General features: G+C 37.0%; 1 protein-coding gene across 1 annotated transcript in view; it reads left to right on the top strand.

Moving 5' to 3' along the window:
* LOC140147964 (Golgi-associated kinase 1B-like) overlaps nucleotides 1-17,843 on the top strand; it is a 67,430-nt gene extending 49,587 nt beyond the window's left edge. The window contains 2 exon segments of the mRNA XM_072169773.1: nucleotides 8,253-8,491; nucleotides 16,846-17,843. Of these exon segments, the coding sequence (XP_072025874.1) occupies nucleotides 8,253-8,491; nucleotides 16,846-17,044 (438 nt within the window). The 3' untranslated portion in view covers nucleotides 17,045-17,843.
* The last annotated feature ends 9,679 nt before the right edge of the window (nucleotides 17,844-27,522 follow it).

Genomic DNA, 27,522 nt, shown 5'->3' on the forward strand with positions numbered 1-27,522 from the left:
TATTGGATATGGTGTGGAATTCTCTATTATCACTGATGATCATGCATATCGTGTCCGAGCCCCAATCCCATAAACAATGATACAAAGTCTAGGCTTTCAGAACTTGAGACGCAGACGTCTGATAAAACAATTGTTCCGTATCGCATGTTGGCTATCTCACAAAGTCCCATATCTTACGATTTTTCGGAATTTAACAACTCAATTACGTTCAGTTATTTGACGAGAAATAAAACGACCATCACATTTGAAGCATATGACCTTCAGAGGGCCCAAACATGTCCCCCATTTCAAAACTCTGCTGATATTTTTCATACTTTTCGCACCCCCTTTAGCCTCGCAACTTAATATCATGTAAGACTGCTGCCCCACAATCCAAATTCTGTAATTACTGTTCAAACACACGAAAACGTCTGTTCGTCTCTGTGCCATTTATTGAACGGAAAAGCTTACATTTGTACAACATTGTGTCAATATCGCCTGCTGTGTACCCCAGCTGTAGCTTTATTATAGAAATAGGCAGGACTATTTTACAATACACCTTAAAGGGACATAGTGATAAGGACGCACTTGCCAATATCAATTTAAATGCTGAGACACAACTCAAAGTCTTTGCTATAATAACTCAGATGATGTCTACAGTTCATCATTCTGAGGGCGATTACCTCTTAATAGTATGGAATAGCTTTTGAGACGGATCACTATTCTGTTTCGATGGCATCTCATTTTTCGCCTTGATTAAGTTCTCCTGTGCAGTGATACCTTTTACCATGGAAGTAGTAGATGAGCAGGAAACACAACGATATCGATGCATGGTCAACACTTGCATGACATAAAAGTAGCATCGTTGTCTCTGACACTTGTCATACTTCACCCGGCTGGTGAAACCTTTTTATATTCTTTGTACTCAGGTGTTCAACTTTGCTGTTCCATTTACAATACCTGCCCGGAACAAAATTGATCTAGCGTAACCTTAAGCTATCCAACTCCATGTAAAAGTTCAATGCCTCTGTGATAGCCTCGCCTTGGCATATTCGATAAAATCCCAGAACCATGATACGCACCATGTGGTATCAAAAGTCAAAATACTAGATGACTTCATAACGTTAGATACGTCGTCCCAAAGAAATTACCGTGATCGAGTTAGTACCGATTTTTGCCATCTTGTTTGTGCTGTTTTAACTCTTTCCCTGGCAGTAGTCAACTAAATGGAGAAAATAAAGTATCATTGCCGTGTTTGAATAGTTTTATGAAAACTCCGTTAAAATAAGTATATCTAAGCCCCATACTACTTTAGCATGTTTAGTGGTTCTTAGTAAGGTCCTTCAAGTTTTAGACGGAATTTGGATCTGCGATTCAGTTGCCTTATACTTGGTTCAATAGTTGCACACAAGGTATTAATCTTGATTTGGTTAGTAGCGATTGTCATCATGATATTGTCGATGATAGATTCTGTGAAACGTCATTAGAATCAACTTGTTTTCCAAAGATATCTCGTCATCTTAGTGCATGTTCCAAAAAGGTTTGGCCTATTTACAGCTACAGCTGTATACAGAAAAAAAACACCTCGATATACTATTTCAGCACGACCACCTTTTTAGTTTTTTGATTCTAGGAGTACTATCATTTAGCTGTGCCAAGTATAACAAGGTCCGTCCATTGTATTACATGTAACAATCACAGTACTCTAAATGTAGCCTAACCCCGAATCAATAACAAACGTTATATTAGGTTAATGTAAGCCCATAATTCAAGTAAAACATTACCCCTGCCGCTAATTCTAAGTCAATTTCATTTCCCAAAGCTGTAACCCTGCAGTAGCATTAAAACGTAACCCTTTACCTTCAAGCCAATTTCCATTCATAGTAGTTCCAGAAGAAAAGTGTTGCCTTATTCTCAAATAGACATCTCAGTCGATACATACGGCAAAATTACTTAACGGCGTGTAAGGCATGTTAGTTAATCACAATATAGCTATTGTATCCCTTTACAGAACATCTTATGTATATTGTTTTCCATTGACATTTAGGTTGCTATCATTCAATTACGCTTAATGTTTACACGATTGTACTTATCAGGAAATGAAATGCACCATTCTTTTTTTTTTTTTTATCAGGAAATGAAATGCACTATTCTTTTTTTTTTTTTCTTATCAGGAAATGAAATGCACCATTCTTTTTTTTTTTTTGGATAACATTCTTAACCTTTTTTATTCCCTGTGCTTGGAACTGATGGAGGGAGAAAAGACATACATAATGAGCCATCAGTTCCCAACGATCATGAACAATTATATATAATCAAAAAATTCTTTTTGAGCAACAGGTACAAAGAGAGACAGACGAGACAAAGACTATGGACGAAGACAACGATCACTCTCACTCATATACAAAACATACAAAAAGACAGAAGACAAACAAGAAAAAAGATTGCACCATTCTAATATCTACTATAGCAACAGCTATTAGTTGTTAGAAAACATCGCTTTATAACACATGTAATTTGTGAAATTAAACCATTTTTAGTTACTTCATTAACAGACAATATTCATTACTTTGGATCATGGAAGATGCCGATAACGAAATCATAGAAATGGCAATAAACGCGAAGAATAACAATAACACAGCAGTGTGTATGTACCCGAGGGTATGCATCGAAATTGCGGATGAAAATACTTGTGTTTGCATTTACTAAATGTGATCAATTGTTGATATACCAAACGTTCATATTGTTTTTTTAGAGAGATGATTTTGTTTCAAATATGGTAGATGATCAAAGAATAAAATCTCCATATCCAAATAAGCACAAATCGCCTATCCTATCTATGGGGACGTTTGGATATGGTTTGGAATGCATATCGTATCTGAGCCCCAAATCATATAAATGGTCTTAGGCTTTCAGAACTTGAGACGCAGACGTCTGTAAAACGATACTGTTACTCCTATTTGCCTGTTGGCTATCTCACATAGCCCCATATTTCGGAATTTAAAGACTAAAAGTCTGCTCAATTATGTTCCGTAATTCGACGAGAAATAAAAAGACCACTACATTTGAAGCATATGACCTTCAGAAGGCCCACACATACCCCCAATTTCAAAACTGCTTCGCCCCCCCTTAAGCTTCCCAACTTAATATCATGCAAGACTGCTGCCCCATAATCCAAATTCTGTAATTACTGATCAAACACGCGAAATCGTCTGTTACCTCTCTGTGCCATTTATTAAACGGAAAAGCTTACATTCGTATAACATTGTGTAAATATCGCCTGCTGTGTACCCCAGCTGTAACTTTATTATAGAAATAGGCAGGACTATTTTACAATACACCTTAAAGGGACATAGTGATAAGGACCCGGGGGGGGGGGCACTTCAATATGAAATGGATATAGGTGTAGGGCTGGCACTTTCGCACTAAGGGGCATTCGGTGAGAGCAAAATGTAAAAAATATGGGGTCATTGGGTGAGAGCATGATTTTTGGCATTCGGTGAGAGCAAAATGTGAAAAATATGGGGTCATTGGGTGAGAACATGACCTTTTTTTAAATGGAATCTTTGGGTGAGAGCCGAAAAGCGCCGCAAAAACCTCGAAAATTGAGTATTTAGTTCTAAATGGCTTCAAATTTCCTTGTTTTTTCAAAATAAGTAACAAAATCCATGATAAATGAAAGTTGCTGTTCAAATTGGACTTGTAAGGGTCTTTGGGTGACAGATCAAATGAAAAAATAGGGGGTCTTTGGGTGACAGAGCATGGACAGAGCATGTGTTCGTAAAAAATATGGGGTCTTTGGGTGACAGCGATGCTGAAAAAGGGGTCTTAACAGCCCTACATACGCGTCACCTCCAAAGTTGGAGTGCCCCCCCCCCCCCGGGGATAAGGACGCACTTGCCAATATCAATTTAAATGCTGAGACACAACTCAAAGTCTTTGCTATAATAACTCAGATGATGACTACAGTTCATCATTCTGAGGGCGATTACCTCTAAATAGTATGGAATAGCTTTTGAGACGGATCACTAACGGTTTCGATGGCATCTCATTTTTCGCCTTGATTAAGTTCTCCTGTGCAATGATACTTTTTACTATGGAAGTAGTAGATGAGCAGGAAACACAACGATATCGATGCAGGGTCAACACTTGCATGACATAAAAGTAGCATCGTTGTCTCTGACACTTGTCATACTTCACCCGGCTGGTGAAACATTTTTATATTCTTTGTATTCAGGTGTTCAACTTTGATGTTCCATTTACAATACCTGCCCGGAACAAAATTGATCTAGCGTAACCTTAATCTATCCAACTCCATGTATAAAGTTCAATGCCTCTGTGATAGCCTGCCTTGGCACATTCGATAAAATCCCAGAACTATGATACGCACCATGCGGTACCAAAAGTCAAAATACTGGATGACTTCAAAGCGTTAGCTACGTCGTCCCAAAGAAATTACCGTGATCGAGTTAGTACCGATTTTTGCCATCTTGTTTGTGCTGTTTTAACTCTTAGACTACTCTTTCCCTGGCAGCAGTCAACTAAAAGGGGGAAAATACAGTGCTCTGGGAGTACTGTGTTTACATAGTTTTATGAAACCTCCGTTAAAACAAGTACGACCAAGCCTTGTACTACTTTATCATGTTTAGTGGTTCTTTGTCAGGCCCTTCAAGTTTTAGATGGAATCTGTACGTGGAAAGTCAAATAGTTGCACACAAGGTATTAATCTTGATTTGGTTAGTAGCGATCGTCACGATATTGTCGATGATAGACTCTGTGAAACGTCATTAGAATCAACTTGTTTTCCAAAGACAGCTCGTCATCTTAGTGCATGTTCCAAAAAAATGTTTACTTACGGCTATAGCAAGAAAAACCTGGATATGCTCTTCCATCACGATTACTTTTTAAGTTTTCTAGTGCTATCATTAATTAGCTGTCCCAAGTTAATAACAGATCCGACCATTACTAATGACAACATTCTAAACGTAACTCTAACCCCGAATCTCAACAAAACCCTAATGCACACCTCTAATTCACGCAAATCATTATCCATGCCACTAATTCAATTCTAAGTCAATGTCTCTTCCCCTCAGCAATAACCCTGTTCCCAACATTAAAACGTAACCCTAACCTACAAACCAATTTCCATTGTTAGGAGTTCCAGAAAAAAGCGTTGATTTTATTCTCAAATAGACATCTCAATCGATACATACGGCAAAATTACTTAACGGCGTGTAAGGTTTGTTAGTTGAGCACATAACAGCTATTGTATCCCTTTACAGAAACATCTTAGACTCCTTGTTTTCCACTGACATTTAGTTTGCTATCACTCAATTACGTTCACTCTTTACACGATTGTATTCGTCAGGAAATGAAATCCACTTGTTATATCAGCAATCAAACATCTACTATAGCAACAATATTGTTAGCATGATTTCGCTTTACTTTATAGAACATCTGTAATTTGTGGAATTAAACGAGGTTTGTAGTTGATTTCATTAGCAGACAATTCTCATTAGTTTGGATAATGAAAGATGCCGATAACGAAATAGCTATAAACATGATGATTAAAAGGAAGACAACAGTGTGAATGCTCCTTGGGTATGAATCGAAATTGCGGATGAAAATACTTTGTTTGTTACCTAATTGTGATCAGTCGATACCAAAGTCTCTCTAAAACAGTAATATTGGTTACCAAACGTTTATATAATATTACTCTTTTAGAGAGATGGTTGGTTTTAAACCTAGTAGACTTCAAAGAATGTTGTCTCCACGATAAAGACATTTCGGGATACTACTTTGGAATTCTACATTTCTATTCCAAACAGGGCCCCTGTCATGCATATCGTATCCGAGCCCCATAAACATGACAAAGAGGCTTAGGCTTTCAAAATATGAGACGTAAATGTCTATAAAACGATATTGTTGCTCCTTATTGCCTGTTGGCTATCTCACAAAGCTCCATGTCTTTTTAAAGAGTAACTGTCTGCACTCTGCTCAATTATGTTCTGTTTTTGACAAGAAAAAGACCACCACATTTGAAGCTTATGACCTTCTGATAGCCGAATCGTATCTCCCATTTCAAAACTTTGCTGATATTTTAGATAGTTATGTAATACACTTTCATGCTGTTCGCACTCCTATAGCCTCGCAACTTAATATCATGTGAGACTGCTGTCCCACAATCCAAATTCCGTGATTACTGTTCAAACACACGAAAAACGTCTGTTCATCGCTGTGCCATTTATTGAACGGAAAAGCTTACATTAGTACAACAATATGTAAATATCGCCTGCTATGTACCCCAGCTGTACCTTTATTATAGAAATCGGCAGGACTATTTTACAATACACCTTAAAGGCACACAGTTATAAGAACGTACTTATAATTATAATTTATAATTATTTTTTCGGGTTTTGACAACCCTGGATAACCCAAGAAAGCCTCTATTGAAGCTTATTTCCATTGGGGTCCATTTGAACACCGGGACGGGTTGGGAACAGTCAGGGGTTAACACCCTACTCTTTTCGAAACTGCCTGCGAGATACATGTACAGGTATGGCTCTCTGTACACGGGACCGACGGCTTATCGTCCCCTCCGAAGGACGGAGTACTTTCATGATTCATTTACCCAATTCTAAATGAACCATGGGAGAGCGGAAGTCTGAATTTAATCTACAGAAGTTGCCAATTAATTTCAGACTTTCTTTTTCCCAAGTCAAAATCCCAGCAAATCGCCACCGCCGGGAATCGAACCCGGGACCTCATGCACTAAAGGCAAGTACTCTAACCATTGCGCCATGCTTACTTGCCAATATCAAGTTAAATGCTGAGACACAACTCAAAGTCTTTGCTATAATAACTCAGATGATGATTATAGTTCATCATTCTGAGGGCGATTACCTCTCAATTTGATGGAATAGCTTTGAGATGGATCACTGACGTGAGGGATTCTCATTATTTACTTTGATTCCTGTGCATTGATACCCTTTTACGGAAATGGAAAACCGTTCTAATATTCTCTCTCTATATATAACAATAAGTTCAGTGTACTTATCGTGGTAATCAGGGTTAATGCTTTTCACAATGAAATATATTTTAATAATAGACGAATAACTTTCGAAGATGACCATTTTAAGTTCGGTACCTAAATCACCCGCTTCAGTTCCTACATTGTTGTAAATGATCGACACTATTATGCAGTACTTTTCTTTCATCCTAAATGACTTCAGCACTATTGCGGTAACATCCCCATCAACAACAACACAACAATAACAACAGGAACGTGGCAATAAAAAACAATGATAATTCAAAAAATGATTAACTACTTAAATCTACTAGTATATAGAAAACATATAGCCACATCCAAAAATGCAACATAATATCCATAATTATATATTAGTTATTAAAAAAGCATAACATTATAAATTGCGGTCCTTTGAAGATCAGAGGATATGATGCTGCATTTGGAAATTGGAAGAAGCAATTGAATACATGAATACAAAAGCCACCTAAGTCCATGCGAAGTTATTTTGAGAGAAAACCCCGTGTATCATTTTAATTCCTTCAGTTGGATTTACCTGGTCAATATGGTAAGTTTTACGTGCAAATGAGTGGATTAACCTGTATTAGGTATGACGATTAGCATTTCAGGGACTTCGTGGGGTTCATTTTAAATTTTGGACTTAGGTGGTTGTTTGAATCATAATACAAAGACAACAATGTTAGAATGAGATTACCACTAGTAAGATAATACAAAATAAAGCACACAGGTATGTATAATGTTGATAAGCATTCTGCCATGTAATATAAACCACACACTTTCCTTTATTAAACCCATTTTTTGTTCAAAAGTCATTCTCTAGCAATGAATGTGTTACAAGTGGACTTTTATACATACTGGATTTCAATCAATGTGTTACAAGACTCAAATCATGGAATTGGGTGATTCTTTCATACATGCTATTTTTCACATGCCCAATAGACACAGAGAATGAATTTGGGTTGTTCTTTAATGCATATGACAGGCCTATGTATAACAACAATTTCCCATGCTTAACTCAATTTGGCCAAAGTATGGACTTAGGTGGTTTTTGTATTCATATATTCAATTGCTTTTGCTTTTCAATAAACTCAAAACTGTGAATAGCGATCATTTTGATAGGTAGGCAATCTTTAACCAAACCTGAAACCAAATAAAGTGATCCACTAAATGATTACTGTATATTACAGATGATTATATTCTTTTTATATCTTCCACCGTTTCTTCCTAGATCACAGATCGTCTAGATAGGTACTGCTGCGGTTTGGCTTTATCAGACAGACCCCTGTCATGCGGTCAGCTCTCAGTAGGAAATGAACCCGGGACCTGTGGGCCTTCCGATCATCTTCTTGGAAGGATATTCCGTCGAGGCACTTCGTATGATAGACGATTAGTTTTTACTCCAAATGTTGTCAATCTTAATGTACCATCGGGAAAGTTAGATTACTTACTGTTGGACGGTATTGACAGGTGAGTTTGAACCATAAAAATGCCTCGTCCTTTGGCGGACGTTAATAGCAAATTGGTTATTGCATGTAGTAATAATGTACCTTGAGGGAATCTATATCTGTCAGGTGAGTTTGAATCATACAAAATATGCACCGTCCTTTGGTTGTCGGTAACTTGAAGCAAATTTGTATTATCTAAATATACGCTGGCGAAGTTATGTAATAATCAGATTAACTACCATAACAATAGGTGAACATTTTTTTGACTCTACCACGCTGCACTGGTACGTTCACGTGGTACCTCTGCATTGAACCATATCATGCTGATCACTCGCACCTGTAAGATAAATATCTTTGAAAAGACCGGTAAGGTATTCAATCTATGATTGCAGACATACACAGGTGATGAGTGAAACCAGATTGTAGTGCAGCGCGATATATTCAAAACTGTTTTCACCTATTGCTATGGTAGTTAATCCGATTTATTATGTCACTTCGCCAGCGTATACCATCAGGGAAATAACATTGACAGGTGATTTTGAAACCATACAAATGCACCGTCCTTTGGTGGGCACCAATGGTCGATTGGTTATTATTACCTAAAATCTAAAAAGGTTCATTGACAGGTTGGTTTAAACAATTATTCCTGTTAAACTAACTCGCTCAACATTGTTGTGGATGGAAAGAGCTGGATGGGATAACTGATATTGAACTCCAACTCTTCCTGGCACATTGATCAAATTTAAAATCCAACCTTTCATTTGTGAAAGCAATGCGTCACGGAAAAATGCCTTAAGCAGCTAGCTAATTATAAAAATCTTTCTTGAACATGTTGAAGCAATGCAAATATACATACACAGTCAATATATACAAACATCACAAATTAATTTACAGTACCTTGCTATAGTAGGTCATCTCAGCTCGACAGTATTAAAGTAAAGGAAGGCCTCTCAGCGCTCGTATCTGAAGAAACCTTTATTTCTATTTGAATCAGTATGTCAATTTACGTTGCTTAGTAAATTTCCTGTGCGTTTTATCACTACTAAATGAATCGCGCAATTCTAAATAGACTATGTTGGGTTTGAGTCAGTCAAAGAGGCACATAGCTCTCAACAACGAGCTTAGCACAAATGATAAAAAGTTTCCAGTTATATACAAGGGTTGAAGACGAGTTTTGCTTGAAAATGCAGTATGAAAACAAAACATCATACAGTGCAAAATTGCATCATAGTATATATAATGTTTGAAAATAGCATTACGTTTTAGTCATCGCAAAGTTAATATGCACGGAATTATTGCAATGCAGCATGGTCCTACTTTGCTGCGTTGATCGAAAAAAAAAACACGCGAACGCGTAAGTCAAAAATTCCATCACGTTCATCTATATAAAACGGTACGAAACTATGATAATCCGATTCATCAATAACTGAATAAGAAGTAGTTTCTTTGACGAAAACCTATGTAATATATACATATATGCTAATCTGAAGCATCGTGCACTTTTTGATAGAAGCAATAGTTATACAACATCCAATGTAATGTTAATTTTAAGACATGGGGCCATTTTGAATTGACTACTGGGGGAGGGGGGTAAGAAATTGAAAATGCTCAGATCTTGTTAAAAAATATTATCACTGGCCCTTATACTCTCATGATTCTATCAGAACGTGCATAATGGCGCCCAGTTTGAAAGCTTAGCTGCAGCACTAATGTGTTGTAGGTAGTTATCAACCTGTGGATAGCTCCCATATCATAGACCATGGAAGAATGCGATACTCTAATTTAACCATAGATCCCGGAACTATGAATTAACAGTTACCAACAAAAATTTTCAAAATAGACAAAATATAAGATTTTCAAATCTGTGTTTCGTCAAAAAATTCATTCAGCTATTAGCAGATATTTAGTATAGAAATTGGTATTTGTTCAGTCGTTCTTGGAAAAAAAACCACACCCATTATTAAAGGTAATATCGACGCTTTCGAAGGGTTAAATGGAATCCAATTGACAGTCGTATTCAATATAAAAAGGCCAAACATTCAGATTGGGCAAGACTGCACACATGGAAATGTCAAGGTGCATACAGTACTTTGGGCAAAAGGTTGTACATCATTCACTTGTCATATTTTTCCGTTGCTTTACTTCTATGCTATATGGCATATCGTGTAAGGGTTATTGAATATAAACTGCTCAAATAAAGAAAGTCCGCAGTCATGTAACTCGTCCTACACCAAAACCTGATCTTGTTATGAAAATTTGATTGATACGGTTGTGTGCAGAATCTTGTTAGCTCTAATTTGATACCAAATTTGATACCAAACACTCAAAAGTGACGAAGACTGATACCAGTTTATGGCATTTGGTGCATTTTCAAAAGTTGCAAATCAAAACGATAACGCGGTCAAAATTGCTTAGCGTGGCAATGTGGTCAAGCTTGCTTGCCCACGATGAACCCATGTCGACTATCCCAAGTGCGCGCTTTATTCAATTGTTAATTTAAAACGCATGGATTGCTACAGTGCTTTACTGATGAATACTAGGGCACGATGCGATCGATATGACCTAGCGGTTGTTTCGGGCTATGTCAATGGTCGCGCTCTGCCATTCACCACTACAGCTCCGCGTGGTCCATTTTTAATTTGCAACTTTTGACAATGAACCAAATTTCATATACTGGTCTCAATCTCTCTGAATTTAGAGTTTGTGGTGGCAAATTTGGTATCAAGTTGGAGCTAACAAGATTCTGCACACGACTTTATCAATTAAATGTTCATAACACGATCAGATATTGGTGTAGGACGGGTTATATGACTGCGGACTTTCTTTATTTGAGCAGTTTATAAACTGTATCGAAATGATTGTTACTCGTCAGTTTGCACTACATAAAATGATGAAGATGTTTACATCGTTAACAGAGACTAAATTGCTAGAAAACAATAAAGTAATATATTGCATTTAGATAATAGTAGTCTTGTATTGCCCTGTGAACATTTGCATACAGGGTTCTCAACCGGGGTTCTCAATTCATTTTTTTTTTCACCTTTCGAGTTGTTTTCTTAAAAGACAAAGGCTAGCGGATAATCTTGAATGGGCTAGCATGCAGGATGCTCCATTTGCTCGGCATTGACCACGACCAAAGCAGATATTATTAATATTATTACATTGGAATAGTCCGAAAAATGTTTCATACAAGGTAGCAGCGCGCAAACTGGTCGAAGTCTTTGCCTTTGGTGCGATAGGTCCCGGGTTCAAAAACCCGCAGGACCAAACATAAAATCTAATTCCGCTCTCCCCGTGGCTCATCTGGTAAAAGCGGGGCAGATGAACCATGATAAAAAAAAGACCTCGTTACAGTCTGTTCCGATCAGTAATAATCCGATCAGAGTAATAAGCCCGATTGTTGGCTACACTTGCCTGTCCTGTAAAGATAGCCCGATCAGCTATCTATCTATGGCGACCCCCTTCACCAGGTCACTTGTGCCTGGCCGAAGTTGCGTCAGCGTTATCTCCTAGATTTTAGCTATACCCCTGGCCAATTTTGTGCCTATTTTTGCATTTTTCTCAAAAATTATAGCGCATTGGTGACAAGTAAGATATGTATGTTATAGGGGCAAGGACTACAACTACTGCACTGAAAATTCAGCAACTCAAGGCAAGTAGTTATTGATTTATTGATTAAATATTGGTTTTCCCTCATTTTTGACTGTAACTCCACAATTGTTGTCTGTGTTGAAATAAAATTTCCAGTGCAGTAGTTGTAGTCCTTGCCCCTATAATATACATATCTTACTTGTTACCAATGCGCTATAATTTTTGAGAAAAATGTAAAAATTGGCACAAAATTGGACAGTGGTGTAGTACCCCTTAATGCCGGTAAATGATGGTGATGACGATGACCATGATGACGATGGTGATGATCGACAAAGATGACACTTAACCTTTGCTGTGAAAGGAGAGGGTAAAATGCAGATCGAAGTGCAGATGTATAAATAAGAGGTTTGAACACCTTGCGCTGGGAATATATTGCCTGTACCAAAGTAGATCGATGTCAAAGACCTGATTTCAAACAGCATACACTTTAAACTGAAAGCAAAAAATAACGATTTCCTGCTTTTAGCATTTCGTCCGAGTGGCGTTACTTAACAATGGAAAATCTCATTACCGGTTATTTTGATGTCCTTATTCAAAATAATTTAAATTATTATTAACACTAGAAAGTTAGGTTTTTTACTTTTATATGTTTAAAACGAATTCATGGGTCCATCGAAACGAATACGGTATTATCCTTTTAATTCAGTATTGGCATAACCGAAATCTGGCAATGCAAATACAAACACACCTTAAAAGTGTTTTTAGCCGTGTTTAAAATTTCTTTAAATACAAAGGAAGAGGAATAGTATAAGGCATGGAACAGGAACATATTTCAAAAGGGCTGCTACTAACCAGACATAAGATAATGAATATTGGGCCGCAGATGTTCAGATACGGGCTGCCCAATCTTGCATGAATGCTCGTGAATAAGAAAACCTTTTCATAGCTTCTACATTCATTGATGTTATCGCGATATCTATGTAATAATGCTTTTATCTTAAGGGGGTTTGTTATCTTCACAGATGGTACGTATAATAAATTCTTAAGCAGGAATATTACTTTATTAATTTTATTGAGTTCAGGCAGGAGGCACACTATATATAACGAGTAAAGAGGCCTTTAAATAACTATAGGATATAAGAGTAAGGTACTGGGGAAGACTCTGCTTTCAATATGTCGGTAATCGGTCTTATGATAAGGAATTTAATATGATCATTAAATCGATTGATGTTCAAATATCTTTAATAAAATATAAAAAATGAATATTAAAATATTTACCATTTATACAAGGACAAAGGATCGGATTACGATTATTTTGCTTCTTTAAATGAAACATATTGGACATAAAATGGAATATATCATTCAGTAAGAACCCTAAATAGAAAGCAAATTTATACTTATTGAAGACATGCAACTACACATCAAGCTTAATTTTTAAACACACGCATCATGCCCATCTTCTTTCTCGGTCGGAAATGCAAAATGTATTAAGCAATTTTGCGTATCATGTAAGCGCACATAATCCGCTTGAAGAAATCCAGAAAAGTTAAGAAAATAATATTGGCTTAGTAATCAATTTTCATACTTGGCCGTCGACAAATTTAATCATTTTAACGCTAAGTGGACGCTACGCTGAAGGAGGGTAGTATTAATTAAACCATATCCTTGCCTTATGTCATAAATTATTTAGAAGGATATATCCCTCGTGAAATATTAAAAGGTAATTGACGAACGCGAGGCATGTTCTAAAATAATTTTTCACACCTTTGCAGCAAATACCCTGGGGTTTGCTTCTCGCACACCAGTACCGCAAGCTATCGCCATTAGCATAGAATATATACCACGAATTTGCTGCAAATACAAGGTGTTTCTGAAAAATTGCAAAAATAAATATCCAAATTGAAAATCAGAATAAGGTTTTACCAGTAGTATCCTTTTTAATGTTGTTTTGGAAATATAGCGATTTATCCGACATTCATGATTTGGATTTGTGTGCACAGATGACAAACTGTTACACGCAGTATCATACACGACTACAATTGATTCTTAGTTTCCTGTTTCCCGCCCGCATCCAAAGTAGAGAATTGCAAAATATTTAATTATTTTATTTATATTTTGGATTTTCTCTTTAAAAATAACTTTTAATGACTACCATTTGCTACTTTTTGACTTTTATCATATCATCTATAATGATGAATAAACATAGAACCTAATTGTACCATTACTTATGTATAAAATCAAACATAGTAGTAAAATAATTAAATGCATGCTCCTTGTCAAAATGGCTTGATGTAGGTTGCGACCACTTATTTTAAAATAAAGAAAATAAAAGATAATTAATAATTAATAATTAAAAGTCGCCTCATCCCTGGTTTTCAACCATGAAACAGGAAACTAAGACTTAATTGTGAAGGGCCTAAAATAACTAACCGCTGTTGTGTGTGTATTTATGTGTGCAACTAGGATCCGTGGTGTAACAGATCATTATTCATGGACAAAAATAAAAATCATGAATTTTGTGGAAATCACTGTATTTCCTAGACAACGTATTAAAGTTAATTTGATGATTTAAAATAGATATCACTTCTAGGCTAATCATCAATCATTTTCAAAGCATACCACACCGAAATTGAAACAAACATTATAGGCCTACCTAAATACGGTATTTGCTGAAAAGGCCGCAGAGAGACATGACAGAGAAGCGCCCAGATTCGCCTAATGGCCCACATGGGCTCCTTTGCTTCATTTCACATACTAGAGAACTCCGTCCGTGGGTGTGGTCCGTGGGTCCGTGTCATTATTTACTGATGGGATCTACAGGAAGGCACTTTTGTGCCTAAAATTGACAGTTATATAATGAGAATCTTAATCATGTTTACGGTGTATGTTGCAAGTTGAGATGTGATGAACAAATAAACACTTATAAAAAATAATTAATTTCTTGTCTGAATGCAACACGCATAACAATAAATACGCACACTTAGTAAATGATAATAAATAAATAATTTAACATGAAGTTCCAAGATCATACCATTGAAGAAACTAATTAGGAGAGATAAATTGAAGATGTCGCTGTGTAGTATGATTTCAAACCTCATGCTGCTTTTTGTAGTTCATAAAAAGGACAACTAACAATAACAAAACAAAGACCCGTCGGGATGAGCACGTTTGTGTATGTTACATATCGCCATGTGAGTGACAAAACGACATAACTGCAATTATTCCCGAATACTGGGGACTCTGATTACAAATTACAGAGTTATCGGTTTTGCTACATGATCTTGCGATTGTTCCCAATGGCGTAGTCATGTCCCCCAAAATTGTGACAAAATCCATCATCGAAAAACAACCGTTGCCCCTCACAATCAGTCTCAGAACCACCCCAAGTGGCGTAGCCAGGGGACAGGGGGTGTAGAATGCCCTCTCACAGAAAATGTTCAGGGATAAAAAGGGGCCGGCAAAGAGTAACGTGTCCTTAAAATGACTGACAATGGGACATAATATTGACAAATAGGGACGAAAATGTGGCTTTTCCCCCTCACACCAAAGTCCTGGCTATGCTACCACCCCCTCCCCTTTATGAATCACGCTACACCACTTTTAACTTAAAATTTGTCTGTTCCTAACTGATCTACTGTCACTAATTAAGAAAACTTGTTCTAAGGGTCCGTTCACAAATACTTGTTTTTTTCATCGCGAAAATCCCCCCTTTTCAGATCTCACAAATTTCAGCCCCCCCTTTGTTTTTGTTTTTTTGTTTGGTAACACCTTGTTACCCCTCCAAGATATAATTCATAATAACATAAATTATCCATTATATCGCATCAGAACTGCGCAGATCTGTTTTCGGTATTTGTGTGTGGCATCGTCGTCATCACGTTATTGACTCTTAGATTTTTTTTACATATTTGCAATTTTATGCAAAGAACCACATCACTGTTAGATAGCTCCTATGTGACTTTTGAGCTTTACATAACTTGTCAGACTATTGTCCCAAGCACTTACAAGATAAACATTAATACATGAATTCAAAACCCATCCAAGTCCATGGGAAGTGATTTTGAGAAAAATACCCGTGTATCATTTTAATTCCTTCAGTTAGATTTACCTGGTCAATATGGTCAGTTTTACGTGCAAATGAGTGGGTTAATCTGTATCAAATATGACGATTAGCTTTTCAGGGACTTCGTAGGGGTTCATTTTAAATGCTGGACTTAGGTGGTTTTTTGAATCATATACAAAGACAACAATGTTGGAATGAGATTACCACCAGTAAGATAATACAAAATAAAACACACAGGTATGTATAATGCTGATAAGCATACTGCCATGTTATATAAACCACACACTTTCCTTGATTAAACCCATTTTTTTCTTCAAAAGTCACTCTCCAGCAATGAATGTGTTACATGTGGACTTTTATACATACTGGATTTCAATCAATGTTTTACAAGACTCAAATCCTGGACTTGAGTGGTTCTTTCATACATGTTATTTTTCACATGCTTAAGAGACACAGAGGATGAATTTGAGTTGTTCTTTCATACATATGACAGGCCTATGTATAGCAACAATTTCCCATGCTTAACTCAAGTATGGACTTGGGTGGGTTTTGTATTCATATATTCAATTTTATGCAAAGAACCACACCACTGTCAGATAGCTCTTGTGGCTGAGCCTTACATGACTTGTCAGACTATTGTCCCAAGCACTTACAAGATAAAAATGTATTGTTAAACCAGAATATTAAAACACTGTTTTCTTCACTTTTCTCTTACTTTGCAGCTTTCCTGAACAAGCTCTTTCAGTGCTTCGAGCCGGAAAATTTCGTCAAATGTTGCTGCAATCATTGTTCATCGATAAAGTTTACTGGGACGGTCTTGGAGGACGGAAAGCCATTGAAGACATTCTGGATGTAATGGATAGACGAGGAAAAATGCTGCTAAAATATGTGACAGATAGAAGATCCAGAAAGAGATCATGATATTTTTTTATACAACTCAAAGATCATCTCTTGTCTTATAATACTATGTTATGAAATTATTTAAACATATTTAAATTTTTGATTTATGCAAAATGTAGCGTGAGGGATGTCTCACCAAAACGTTATTAATAATTATTATAGGTGTAATGTTACATATTTTCTGCCCTTGCCGCTTATTATTCATGTTATTCAAATGATACAATGCGCGTTTATAATGATGGAGTTTTAGTACAATATGTGACCTAATTTGATCCACTCAGGCCAAAGTCGGAAATTTTGACAATTGAGTTACTACAGTGTACCATTACTAACTTGCTCAGTACACACAATTTCTGATGTTGAATGCCCAGGTCTCTTGGTGTCAACATAATTTATCATTAGGAAATGAATTTGGAGAAAACCTTCTGTTAATAAAATACTATGCTGAGCCACCAGCCTGGGTGACTCACGCTCCAGTAATTTCAGATGATTGAGCTCAGTAATACATCAAAGAATGTCTTATAATTAATTAAAACAAATAGATAATCAGCTTATCGGATTAAAAGCTTAGAGGGAAGGTCTTGCTGCTCAGCGAGTGTTTGTAATTATCAGGTTTTCTCCAAATTCATTCTCTAATGTGAACCTATTATGTCCATTTTCTTATGTTTTTATTTTTTTCCGCAATGTTTGCCTATATCGCAGTTTGATTATTGCCAACTTCAGCCTGATTGGACCAGATCTGGTCACATTATTGCGATGTCCGCAATCCGCATAACCATGATAACTTCCGGTGTACTCATATTGGGCTATTCCAGTTGAGTTCCATATACCCCCTGCCATTAATCTTCCACACGGGGAAATTCAAACGGGGGAAATTCAAATGTGGTTATAATGTGAATGATTGACTCGATTTAAAAGTTCATCCATAGGGGGTGTATGGATTTTAAACGGAATAGCCCATGGTAGGCTATTATAATCATTCCAGATAACATGGAGCTATTATTAATTAATACACTAATGTCAAAAGGCATACATGCTGTATCAAAATGATTGGTACCCATCAATTTTGATGTTTCTTGAAAAGCCCGCCTTTTCCAAATGCATCATTGGATACTGTTGAAATGTCCAGAATGTATAGTGTATTTGTTATACAATTAATGTACAATTTGCACCAGACTTATCCATTATCATTGAAAACTGATGGGTACCAATCATTTTGATACAGCTTGTATTTATTAATTTGTCACATTGTCACACTATTTTGTAACATCCATCAGGTTAATCACCCTTTATCCACAGTAGCGGCGGGAAGTCCTCGTGAATTTCGTTGTTTGTTTAATTTGAGGATAATCATTAGGCTACATTTTGGAACATAGGGCCTATCAGGCTTTCGAATAGTGAGTCAGAGTAAATTAAGTGCTTACACGATCAAGTCTAGTTAAATTTCGCCAAAAAGTCAATCCCATTCGAATTGTGGCAAGAAACAAGTTGAATGGAGTTGATTTTGACACAATTTCATCTATCAGTCAATGCGATTTAATACTAGGTCTTGAATCATAGTCTTATCTCACGTAGAGAGTAACGCCACGTTGTATTTCGCAGTGAGAGATTCGAATTGCGCGCGATAACTTTATCCCGCGGGGCGTACACACACGCGTAGAAGGGCGATTTGTCCGTACGCTGGCGACGTAACCTCGTAAACGCATTGATTCGAATCTGCCTCTGCGAACTCCAACATGTAATGGTGTTACTCTCAACTTGAGATAAGACATACTATAGATCGGTTTTAGTGTACACTGTGCGTAATGTTTATCGGGAAAGTTAAAATCTGTAAACATTAATGACGTCATTGTAATACAATACATGCATACCATGTTGATGCTTATTTGGTTATAAATAGAAAGAGGACACCCACATCCTCAAGTTGAGAGTATCGCCATGTTGGATTTCGCAGTGGCAGGTTCGAATCAGTGCGTTTACGTGGCCGCGTCGCCATGGTACGGACAAATCGCCCTTATACGCGTGTGTATATGCCCCTCGGGATTAGGTTATCGCGCGCGATTCGAATCTGTCACCACTAAATCCAACATGGTGTTACTCTCAACTTGAAACGAGAGAGACTATACAAATTTGGTTAAATTCCGCCATAAAGTCAATTAGAACCGAACTGTGGCAAAAAAAAAAGTTATCTCTATCAGTAAATGCGATTTAATACTAGACCTCCCATATAATAGGCTATTTTATCAAGTTGAGATTTCGCAGCGGCAGATTCGAATCACGCTAACTTAATCCCGTGGGGCGTACACACGCGTACGCTGGCTGCGCAACCCCGTAAACGCACTGATTCGAATCTGCCACTGTGACTCAACTTAAGTTGAGACATTCTATAGATCGGTTTTTAGTTTACACAGTGCGTAATGTTTATCGGGAAAGGTATAAAAGTCTAGAAACATTAATAACGTCTTTGTAATGCAATACATGCAAAGCATGTTAATGTTTATTTTGCTATGAATAGAAACAGGAGACACACATCCTCACGTTGAGAGTATTGCCATGTTGGATTTCGCAGTGGCAGATTCGAATCAGTGCGTTTACGTGTTTACGTCGCCAGGGTACGGACAAATCGCCCTTCTACGCGTGTGTAGGGGTGTGTATATGACCTACGGGATTAGGTTGCGAGCGCGATGCCACTGCGAATTAAATAATGGTGTTACTCTCAACTTGAAACAAGACAGACTATACAAATAATATAACGGCAAATTTGCGTACATGCATTTTGTAACATTTAGCCTATTTTGTAAGCTATGTTACTCGTACTTTAATAGCTTGTCATTGGGGTTAATTCATTTACCCCCAAAATTCTTTTGGCTGTGGGACTCCTCTTTCCATTCTCACCTTACACCCCCCCCCCCTGTAACTACCCACTTTGTAAAAAATATTTTACTATACTATGTTATTTATGAGACCAAAACATTAATTGTGAAAAATAAATTGTGGATAGATCTCCACGGTTAAATGGTCAAGATATGTAAATGGTCTTTCTTTTTTTTTTTTTTAAATAAGGAGTAGCCCTTCCTGCATGGCAGTTATTTCGAATAATCATTTTATTTTGGTGAAGAATAACAAAACTTTAGTATTATGGCTCACAAAAATCGCAATAATTGGCTCAAGTCCTTGTGTGTAAATTTCATCAAGTTAAGGGCTGGGGTATGAACGTTTGGACAGTATTTATTTTGGGACATCAGAGCACATCAGACATATCGAATTGCATTCTGAATACGAAGAATGTCATTCTGATATCAAATAATTTTGATTTTTGAAATTCGCAATTTAATACACATTTTATGGCAAATCATTAAAATTGATATTTTGATATTTAACAGTACTTTAAGTAAACTTTATAAATCTGATGATTTATACATAAAGTGTATGTAGGTGGGATGAAAAGCCGACGATCAATTGAAAATTTTGACCTTTCGTATTGAAGATATGGATTTTTTCCCAAAACACCAAAAAAATTAGGTCTTTTGGGAAAAAAATCCATATCTTCAATATGAAAGGTCACAATTTTCAATTGACCGTCGGCTTTTCCTCCCTGCTACATACACTTTAAGAATATATCATTAGATTTATATAATTTATTTCGAGGACTGTTATATATCAAAATTTGAAAAATATCAAATTTTTATAATTTGTCATAAAATTTGTATTATATTGTGATTTTCAAAAATGAAAATTATTTGATATCAGAAAGACATGCTTCGTATTCAGAATGCCATTCGATAGGTCCGAGGTGCTCTCATGTCTCACAAAAAAATACTGTCAAAACGCAATAAACGCTCATTTTAGATCCCTTAAGATTAGTAAATTTCATCAAGCTAAAATAAAATCAATATATAAAGAAAGGCACTAATACCTATACCAGCCCTATACAAATTTCCTAATAATTATAACGCGTTGCTTTGAATAACCAACGCGTTGTGCAGGCGTTGTGCAGGCCTTTTATAACGTATCTTGAAATAAGCAACGCATTGCTCACAATTATAGGCAACGTGTTGCTTTCAATATCAAGCAAAGTGTTGTTAAAGCTACATTTTTTATTGGTTGTTTAGCAACGCATTACCAAACGTCTTTAAATTATTGTTGTTCTTACTATGGGTTGTTCACTGAAAGCAACGCTTGGTAGCAACGCGTAATGGTACCTGGCTTGCTATCGATTGCAGTGACAATGCAAAACTGAACATAGAGGGCGGAATTTAGGTAATTTATTTCAGCCTGATTTCTTTATTGCAGACATTATTAGACACGAGTGGTTTATTATCCATTTAATTTGTTCAAGCACCGTCTACAGACATAGATCATCAAAGAACATTGTGAGATGAAGAGAACATGCCGAAATATAGTAAAAAAATAAATTGTTCAATGGCAAATGTCAGGGTCTTGCATGCCGTTTTAAAATTTACTTATAACTTTCGGCACAGTCCGATATCCAATATGAGCCAATAAATTGAAGGACTGTCCTTACCATAAAATAAAAATATTATTAGAAAATACACACAAGAAAAACATTATACAATAAAACAATATCGTCGCTGGGTTGAAAAAAAAAACCCTCATTAGTGCATTTTCACTCACTGTGACCTATTCGGCAAACAGGTAACAGTATAACAAATCATCAAATTAAACAATAATTGCCATATCAGGGGACACAAAAACTACCCAATTGATCAAAGATGGTCACGCTTAATTGAGTTAGAATAGTATTTTATGTCCCCTGCAAAAAAAAAAATACAGTCAGATTTGACAATTCGCTACTGTACCATATTTTCCAGATAGGTAAGTAACAATGAAAATGCCCAGTTTTTTTGCTGCCCACGTCTTTTGAACTTATATCTACATGATTATTTTGGTCGCCGTATTATGTAAGCATATTCGCCGTAGAAGTGACGTAATTAATCGGATTAAATACCATTATATAGCCCTGCACTACAACGTTTACCCGGTACCTATGCATTGAACCATAGCTGCCAAAGACTTATAAAATATTCATATTATTCGCTACTTGCACGGTTCCGCCATTATGCACTATGTGGGAGAGCCTCGAACTGGCAGCATACATGAAAGGAAGAATTATGTAACCTTACACAGAACGTTATGACTAGTTCAATTCCCATTCATGTATGCTGCCAGTTCGAGGCTCTCCCCGCACATAGTGCATAATGGCGGAACCGTGCAAGTAGCGAATACTGATCACTTGTATCTTTTGAAAAGAGTGGTATGGTATTCAATCTATGATTGCAGGCATACACAGGTGATGAGTGCCACCTGTTTGTAGTTCAAGGTGATATATTCAAAAATTGTATTCATCTATTTCTATGGTAGTTAATCCGATTATACGTCACTTCGACGGCGAATAGCAGTCAAGTTAGCGCGATCGATAGACTTCGGTGCATTCATTGGCCATTCCCCTGGACAAGGAACTGACTGCCTATTGCTCACGGTTGTTTGATGTGACCATTTATTAGTTTTTCAAACAAAACATCATGTACAACCCAATTTTTTGGCTTAAACAGCTTAAAGCGGTATCATACTAATGTATACAGATGCTTTTGAGTCATTTTCAACTTTATTTTCCCCTTAATTACAGCACTATTCACTTTCACAGCACTTTTTAAAGCTTTTTTGGATATAAAATGTATCTATTTATGACAAGATTGGTGGCGCTATTTAGATACTGGAAATTACTCTTTCAGGCTTTTAATAAAAATAATTCCTTTTATTTTTTGATGAAATATGTTTATAAAATTTCTTTGTTGCTTGTTTCACCTATTCCACCTGTTTAAATGGCAGTATTGATTACCTACCCCTTGCAAATTAAGAAATATGATTTATGATAAATAGCGCCATCTATAGTTTGCATTTTCTTAATAATGAAGCCAATTCTATATACATCAAACAACCGTGTGCTTCGGTTATTTTGTTTTGTCACATTTTAGAATTTTGTCTTGTTTAAAAAAATGGGTAAAAATAGTATTAGGTCCTAGTGCAGTTTTCATTGTAAATTTAAAAAAGTGGTTATGATGGACGATAAAATAATTGGCATCGAAATTCAAGTTTGCCAGTTTTCTCGAAAACTCATTTTGTCTTCCTTTCAGACAATGTATAATTCTATGATTGAATAATATCATCATTACTTTTCAAATATACCATACAAAACAATATCCCCACTTAGCGTGACCCTTAAACATTTTCATATTAACCAAAAATATTATACAACTAAATATAAAATGCATTTCTATCAAAATACGATACAATTTTGAATTTACCAAAATAACACACCTGAATACAATAATAATAGGTGAAAATGGTATAAAAGCTTCATAACCCAGAAGAGGTGAGAATACCACATTTGCACTCTCAGCGAGATCGCCGTACAACAGCATCTTGCTCCCATTGAAGTCTCATCTCATCTCAACATTACGCTATCATGAATACATGAATAGGCCGAACTAAGGTCCTTAATTTTTCCAAAATATATATAGCGCTATTTTAAACGGCATGGTAGCCCTGCACTGTTATAGTCAACATCAAAATCATGTTGAATTAAAGTAGACATAAGACCCTAGACCGTTAAATATCTTGTTTGTCGCCCTCCTGTGCCCAGCACAAGCGTTGGCCTTGGTCCCAGCCGACTTCGTGACGACGGCGAAGGATTTCAATTCAGCTTGGAGCCGATACTATGCGTACTCACGTAAGAACGCAAGTATGACTGCACGGATAGCGCAAGGCGTATGGAACAGGCTTTTGTCTAACACACGCGTCGCGTCACGTCACGTCACGTCACGTCACGTCACGTCGCGTCGCGTCACGTCACGTCACGTTGATATCTTCTTAAAAGTTACAAACAAGTCATACGGATTCAGTTCACGATTTCGTTTAGTTTTTCCCGGGGTGTTTCCGCATCGAACCCGTCATGATTGCTGACGGCCGCACACCACAAAATAAGCCCCATCGAAATGCACGTAAAAGGGCAAACAGATTCGCGATTTTACCTTCCATGAATTTCCAGACACGATCATTTATTTAAAAATGACTTTTTCTATGGCAAAATATTTACTTGTATTTGTATGAAAAAATATTCCTTATTAATTTTACTTGGCCTATACAAATGTAGGTCCTACCAGCTTTAAACCACGATGAGTAGGTCAAAGGTCAAATTAGGGTCATGGTCACACAACATTAATGGGGGTGGTCAGTGATTATTGTGACCAAGCCTGGTCAAAATCCGATGTAGTATACGGGTGCTAGACTCATTTTGAAATGTTGCCAGAAAGAAGAAAAATGACCTTTGACCCCTTATTTGTGTACATCCTATATGAAGCATGAGTAGGGGATTCTTCTAAAATATTTTGGTGGAAATCGGCTTAATCGTCTAGAAGCCTTAGTATTTTTGTGTGAAAAAAATCACATTTTCAACTATATAATCAAGGTCAAAGGTCAAATTGGGGTACAAACCATAAATGGGAGTGGTCATTCTGACCAAGTTTGGTTATAATCCAACTTAGTATGTGGATGTTATAGCGATTTGAAATGTTGCCAGAAGAAAGAAATGCGGGTGAAAGAAAGCATTTGGCAACATTTGTTGCCAAATGCAAAAAGGGAGCAAAAGACAACCGAGACGAGAGCAAATATCCCCTACTGCGAATTATATGACCAGCTATTTACACCGCCATCAAAGAAGACCAAATAATACCGCATCATATACCTCACAGATTCTGCAAAATGGCTAACGTGTTTTATAAGTCTGAAACACGCGAATGAGGTAGCTTATTTTGTTTTGATAGGCCATTTTCACGTGTGTTTCAGTGGGAGCATTATTTAGTGGTGTGCGCACTGTACGTAGCCTCCGTCGCAGGCTACTCGTGTTTTTATCACACTCATAGTTTGAGAAAAGCGAAAACGCACCGCCTGCAAAAGAGGCTACACTAAACTAGGATACGGGCTGTGGTTTAAAAGTAGTTCCAGCAATCCCGATTATTTTATTCATTGAAGCTTTGCTGTGCTTTGCGGCATTGATGAAAAGCTGGAATTCCATGGACTATTTCACGGACTATTTATCACGTAGGGAGATAAGGGTAATTGTGGAGTTAATAATTTATTATAAACTTTTGATAACATTTCAACGTGACGCGACGTGACGTGACGCGACGTGACGCGACGTGACGTGACGTGACGTGACGTGACGTGACGCGACGCGTGTGTTAGATAAAAGCCTATGGAACATGGCAAACAATCGCTCATTACATAATGCATTCTGTTCAACATTCCGGGCTCCGGCATGTGCACACCTTTTATGCTGGTTTCAGATCATGTCATGCCAGGTGCAAAGGCTTGTACAAGTACAGTTATTAATGAATGGTTAAAAGAAACCTATTATGTGATCAGAACAGAAAATCCGTACAAAAATCCCTGAGCGATTTTTAATTTACTTTCTGAAACTACAAGAACCACTCTACACAGCTAGTGAAAGGGTTAAATGTCCGATGTCATGGTTAAAACAAGAATAGCGTAATTTCTCTCTGATGGTCTATCCCCTTATGTATGACGATAATGATTTTTACCAGTCTCTTGATTATGCAGACATTTTCAAATCTCGCATCAGTATACGTATTTTTGAGTTCATTTCATCCCACTCGAGGTAGCCTGTCTGAAGATGGCGACTGCTCTTAGGGGTCACAGGATACGCAGCACGGCCATGGATTACACGTCGGTTATCGAATATCATAATATCACCTGTATTTGAGTAAACAAGCCGATATAAATATTAAAAATTTCATTTTCAGGTTGTACATTAATTGCAGTTGTAAGTTATTTATAGGTTGCAATAGCCTCGCACCATTTTGCGATAACATTAGAATACTTGCAATATGAGTCTGGAAGTTCAATAAACTATGCCTTGAAACCGCTGGACTTAAATTAAATTAATCAAATAGCGCCACCAAGAATGCGCTAACATTCACAAATGCACAAATACAATAGGACAAGGCAAACACCGTTTGTGCATGGACTGCACATTTAAGGTGCAAAATATTAGCCAATATTTCAAGGCACGTGTAACGTAATATATTGAGAATTCATTTGCCAAGACCAAGTGTCATTTTGGTTTATATCGGACATTTCTTGCATACAACGTACCTTCTAGCAATTTGTAGACGTATACATTATCTGGATGATGGTAGATATCGCTGAATTTTTTAAGTGCACGGTACATGGGCAATACTTGGTCTACTGGTATTCTCAACATTGATTCACGTCCGTGGTCACACAGATAAATGTGGTCAGGATGGCCATTTCTATTCAGACTGCGGCAATTAAAAAAATGCATTTTTAAGTTGGGGTCCGAAATTCTGTCCAGGGCTTGTTGTGTGGTGACATTTGAAAGTTGTCAGTGCGATCGTAAGTCAGTGTAAGAGGTGGTGTATGTAAACCCCGGGGATGAATTGAAGATCTTTTGACTAGCCCTAGAGAGGAGTGAGCTTTTTTGCAGGTCGAGGAAGCAAGCAATTTTATGCACAGCTTTTCGGGAACAATTGAAATTAAGCCATAAAAAGCAGAAAAACAGTGGCTGTAGGAAAACTGTTCAACAACTTCAGGTGTCATGTTATACATACTTAGGGCTCTGCAATAATCATGTGTACCCCGGGGTGGTTGGTTCTCAATATTATCGCTTGGCCCACTCCCTTTTGGCCGTGCCAAAAATTCTTTGCCCCCTTTTTTCGATGTGCCAAAAAAACCTTTGCCACCCTTTTGACTTATCAAAAAATGCCGCCCACTCCCCTTACACATGGAACTCAAATTTAAAACCTTAAATTGCATAATCATATAATGCTTATTTGAACGTGTTCCTAACGTTTTCCTACACCTTTTAGGGCGTAATATAGAAACGGTGCCCATAACATCTGTGCCAAAAATCACCCCTCTCCCCCCTTTCGACCTGCCAATAATCTTTGTCACCCCTATTTACCACCTTGAGGGAATGGGGGGAGGGACTATTACAAATATAAACGCTATGGGATGGACACATGGCTACGCACATTATAACAGGTAAGGAAACCAATCGGTGTAGCATATAAATTCAGAGGCTATTTTAACATGGCACGTTCGTGTGGTGATCATACAAATCCGTGCAGTGAGAATTAAAAATCAGTGCTTAAAGAGTTGTAAAATGTGAACACTGTATGCAACATTGCAGAGATTGTGTGGGTTATCTGACATCTGTAAAACATATTACTGTTAACTTGATACCCCTATCTTCAAGTCTGGTGATAAACATGACTTTACCAACTATAGGCCCATCTCCATTCTTCCAACTATTTCCAAACTTCTGGAAAGAATTGTATACATCAGGATCCAAGATTTTATCACCCACAACAACATACTAACCAAACATCAGTTTAGTTTTAGACCAGGAAGCCCGCCAGGAAGGTCCACCAACATGG

This window comes from Amphiura filiformis, chromosome 1, assembly GCF_039555335.1.
Source record: "Amphiura filiformis chromosome 1, Afil_fr2py, whole genome shotgun sequence".
In the NCBI taxonomy this organism is placed as follows: Eukaryota; Metazoa; Echinodermata; class Ophiuroidea; order Amphilepidida; family Amphiuridae; genus Amphiura; species Amphiura filiformis.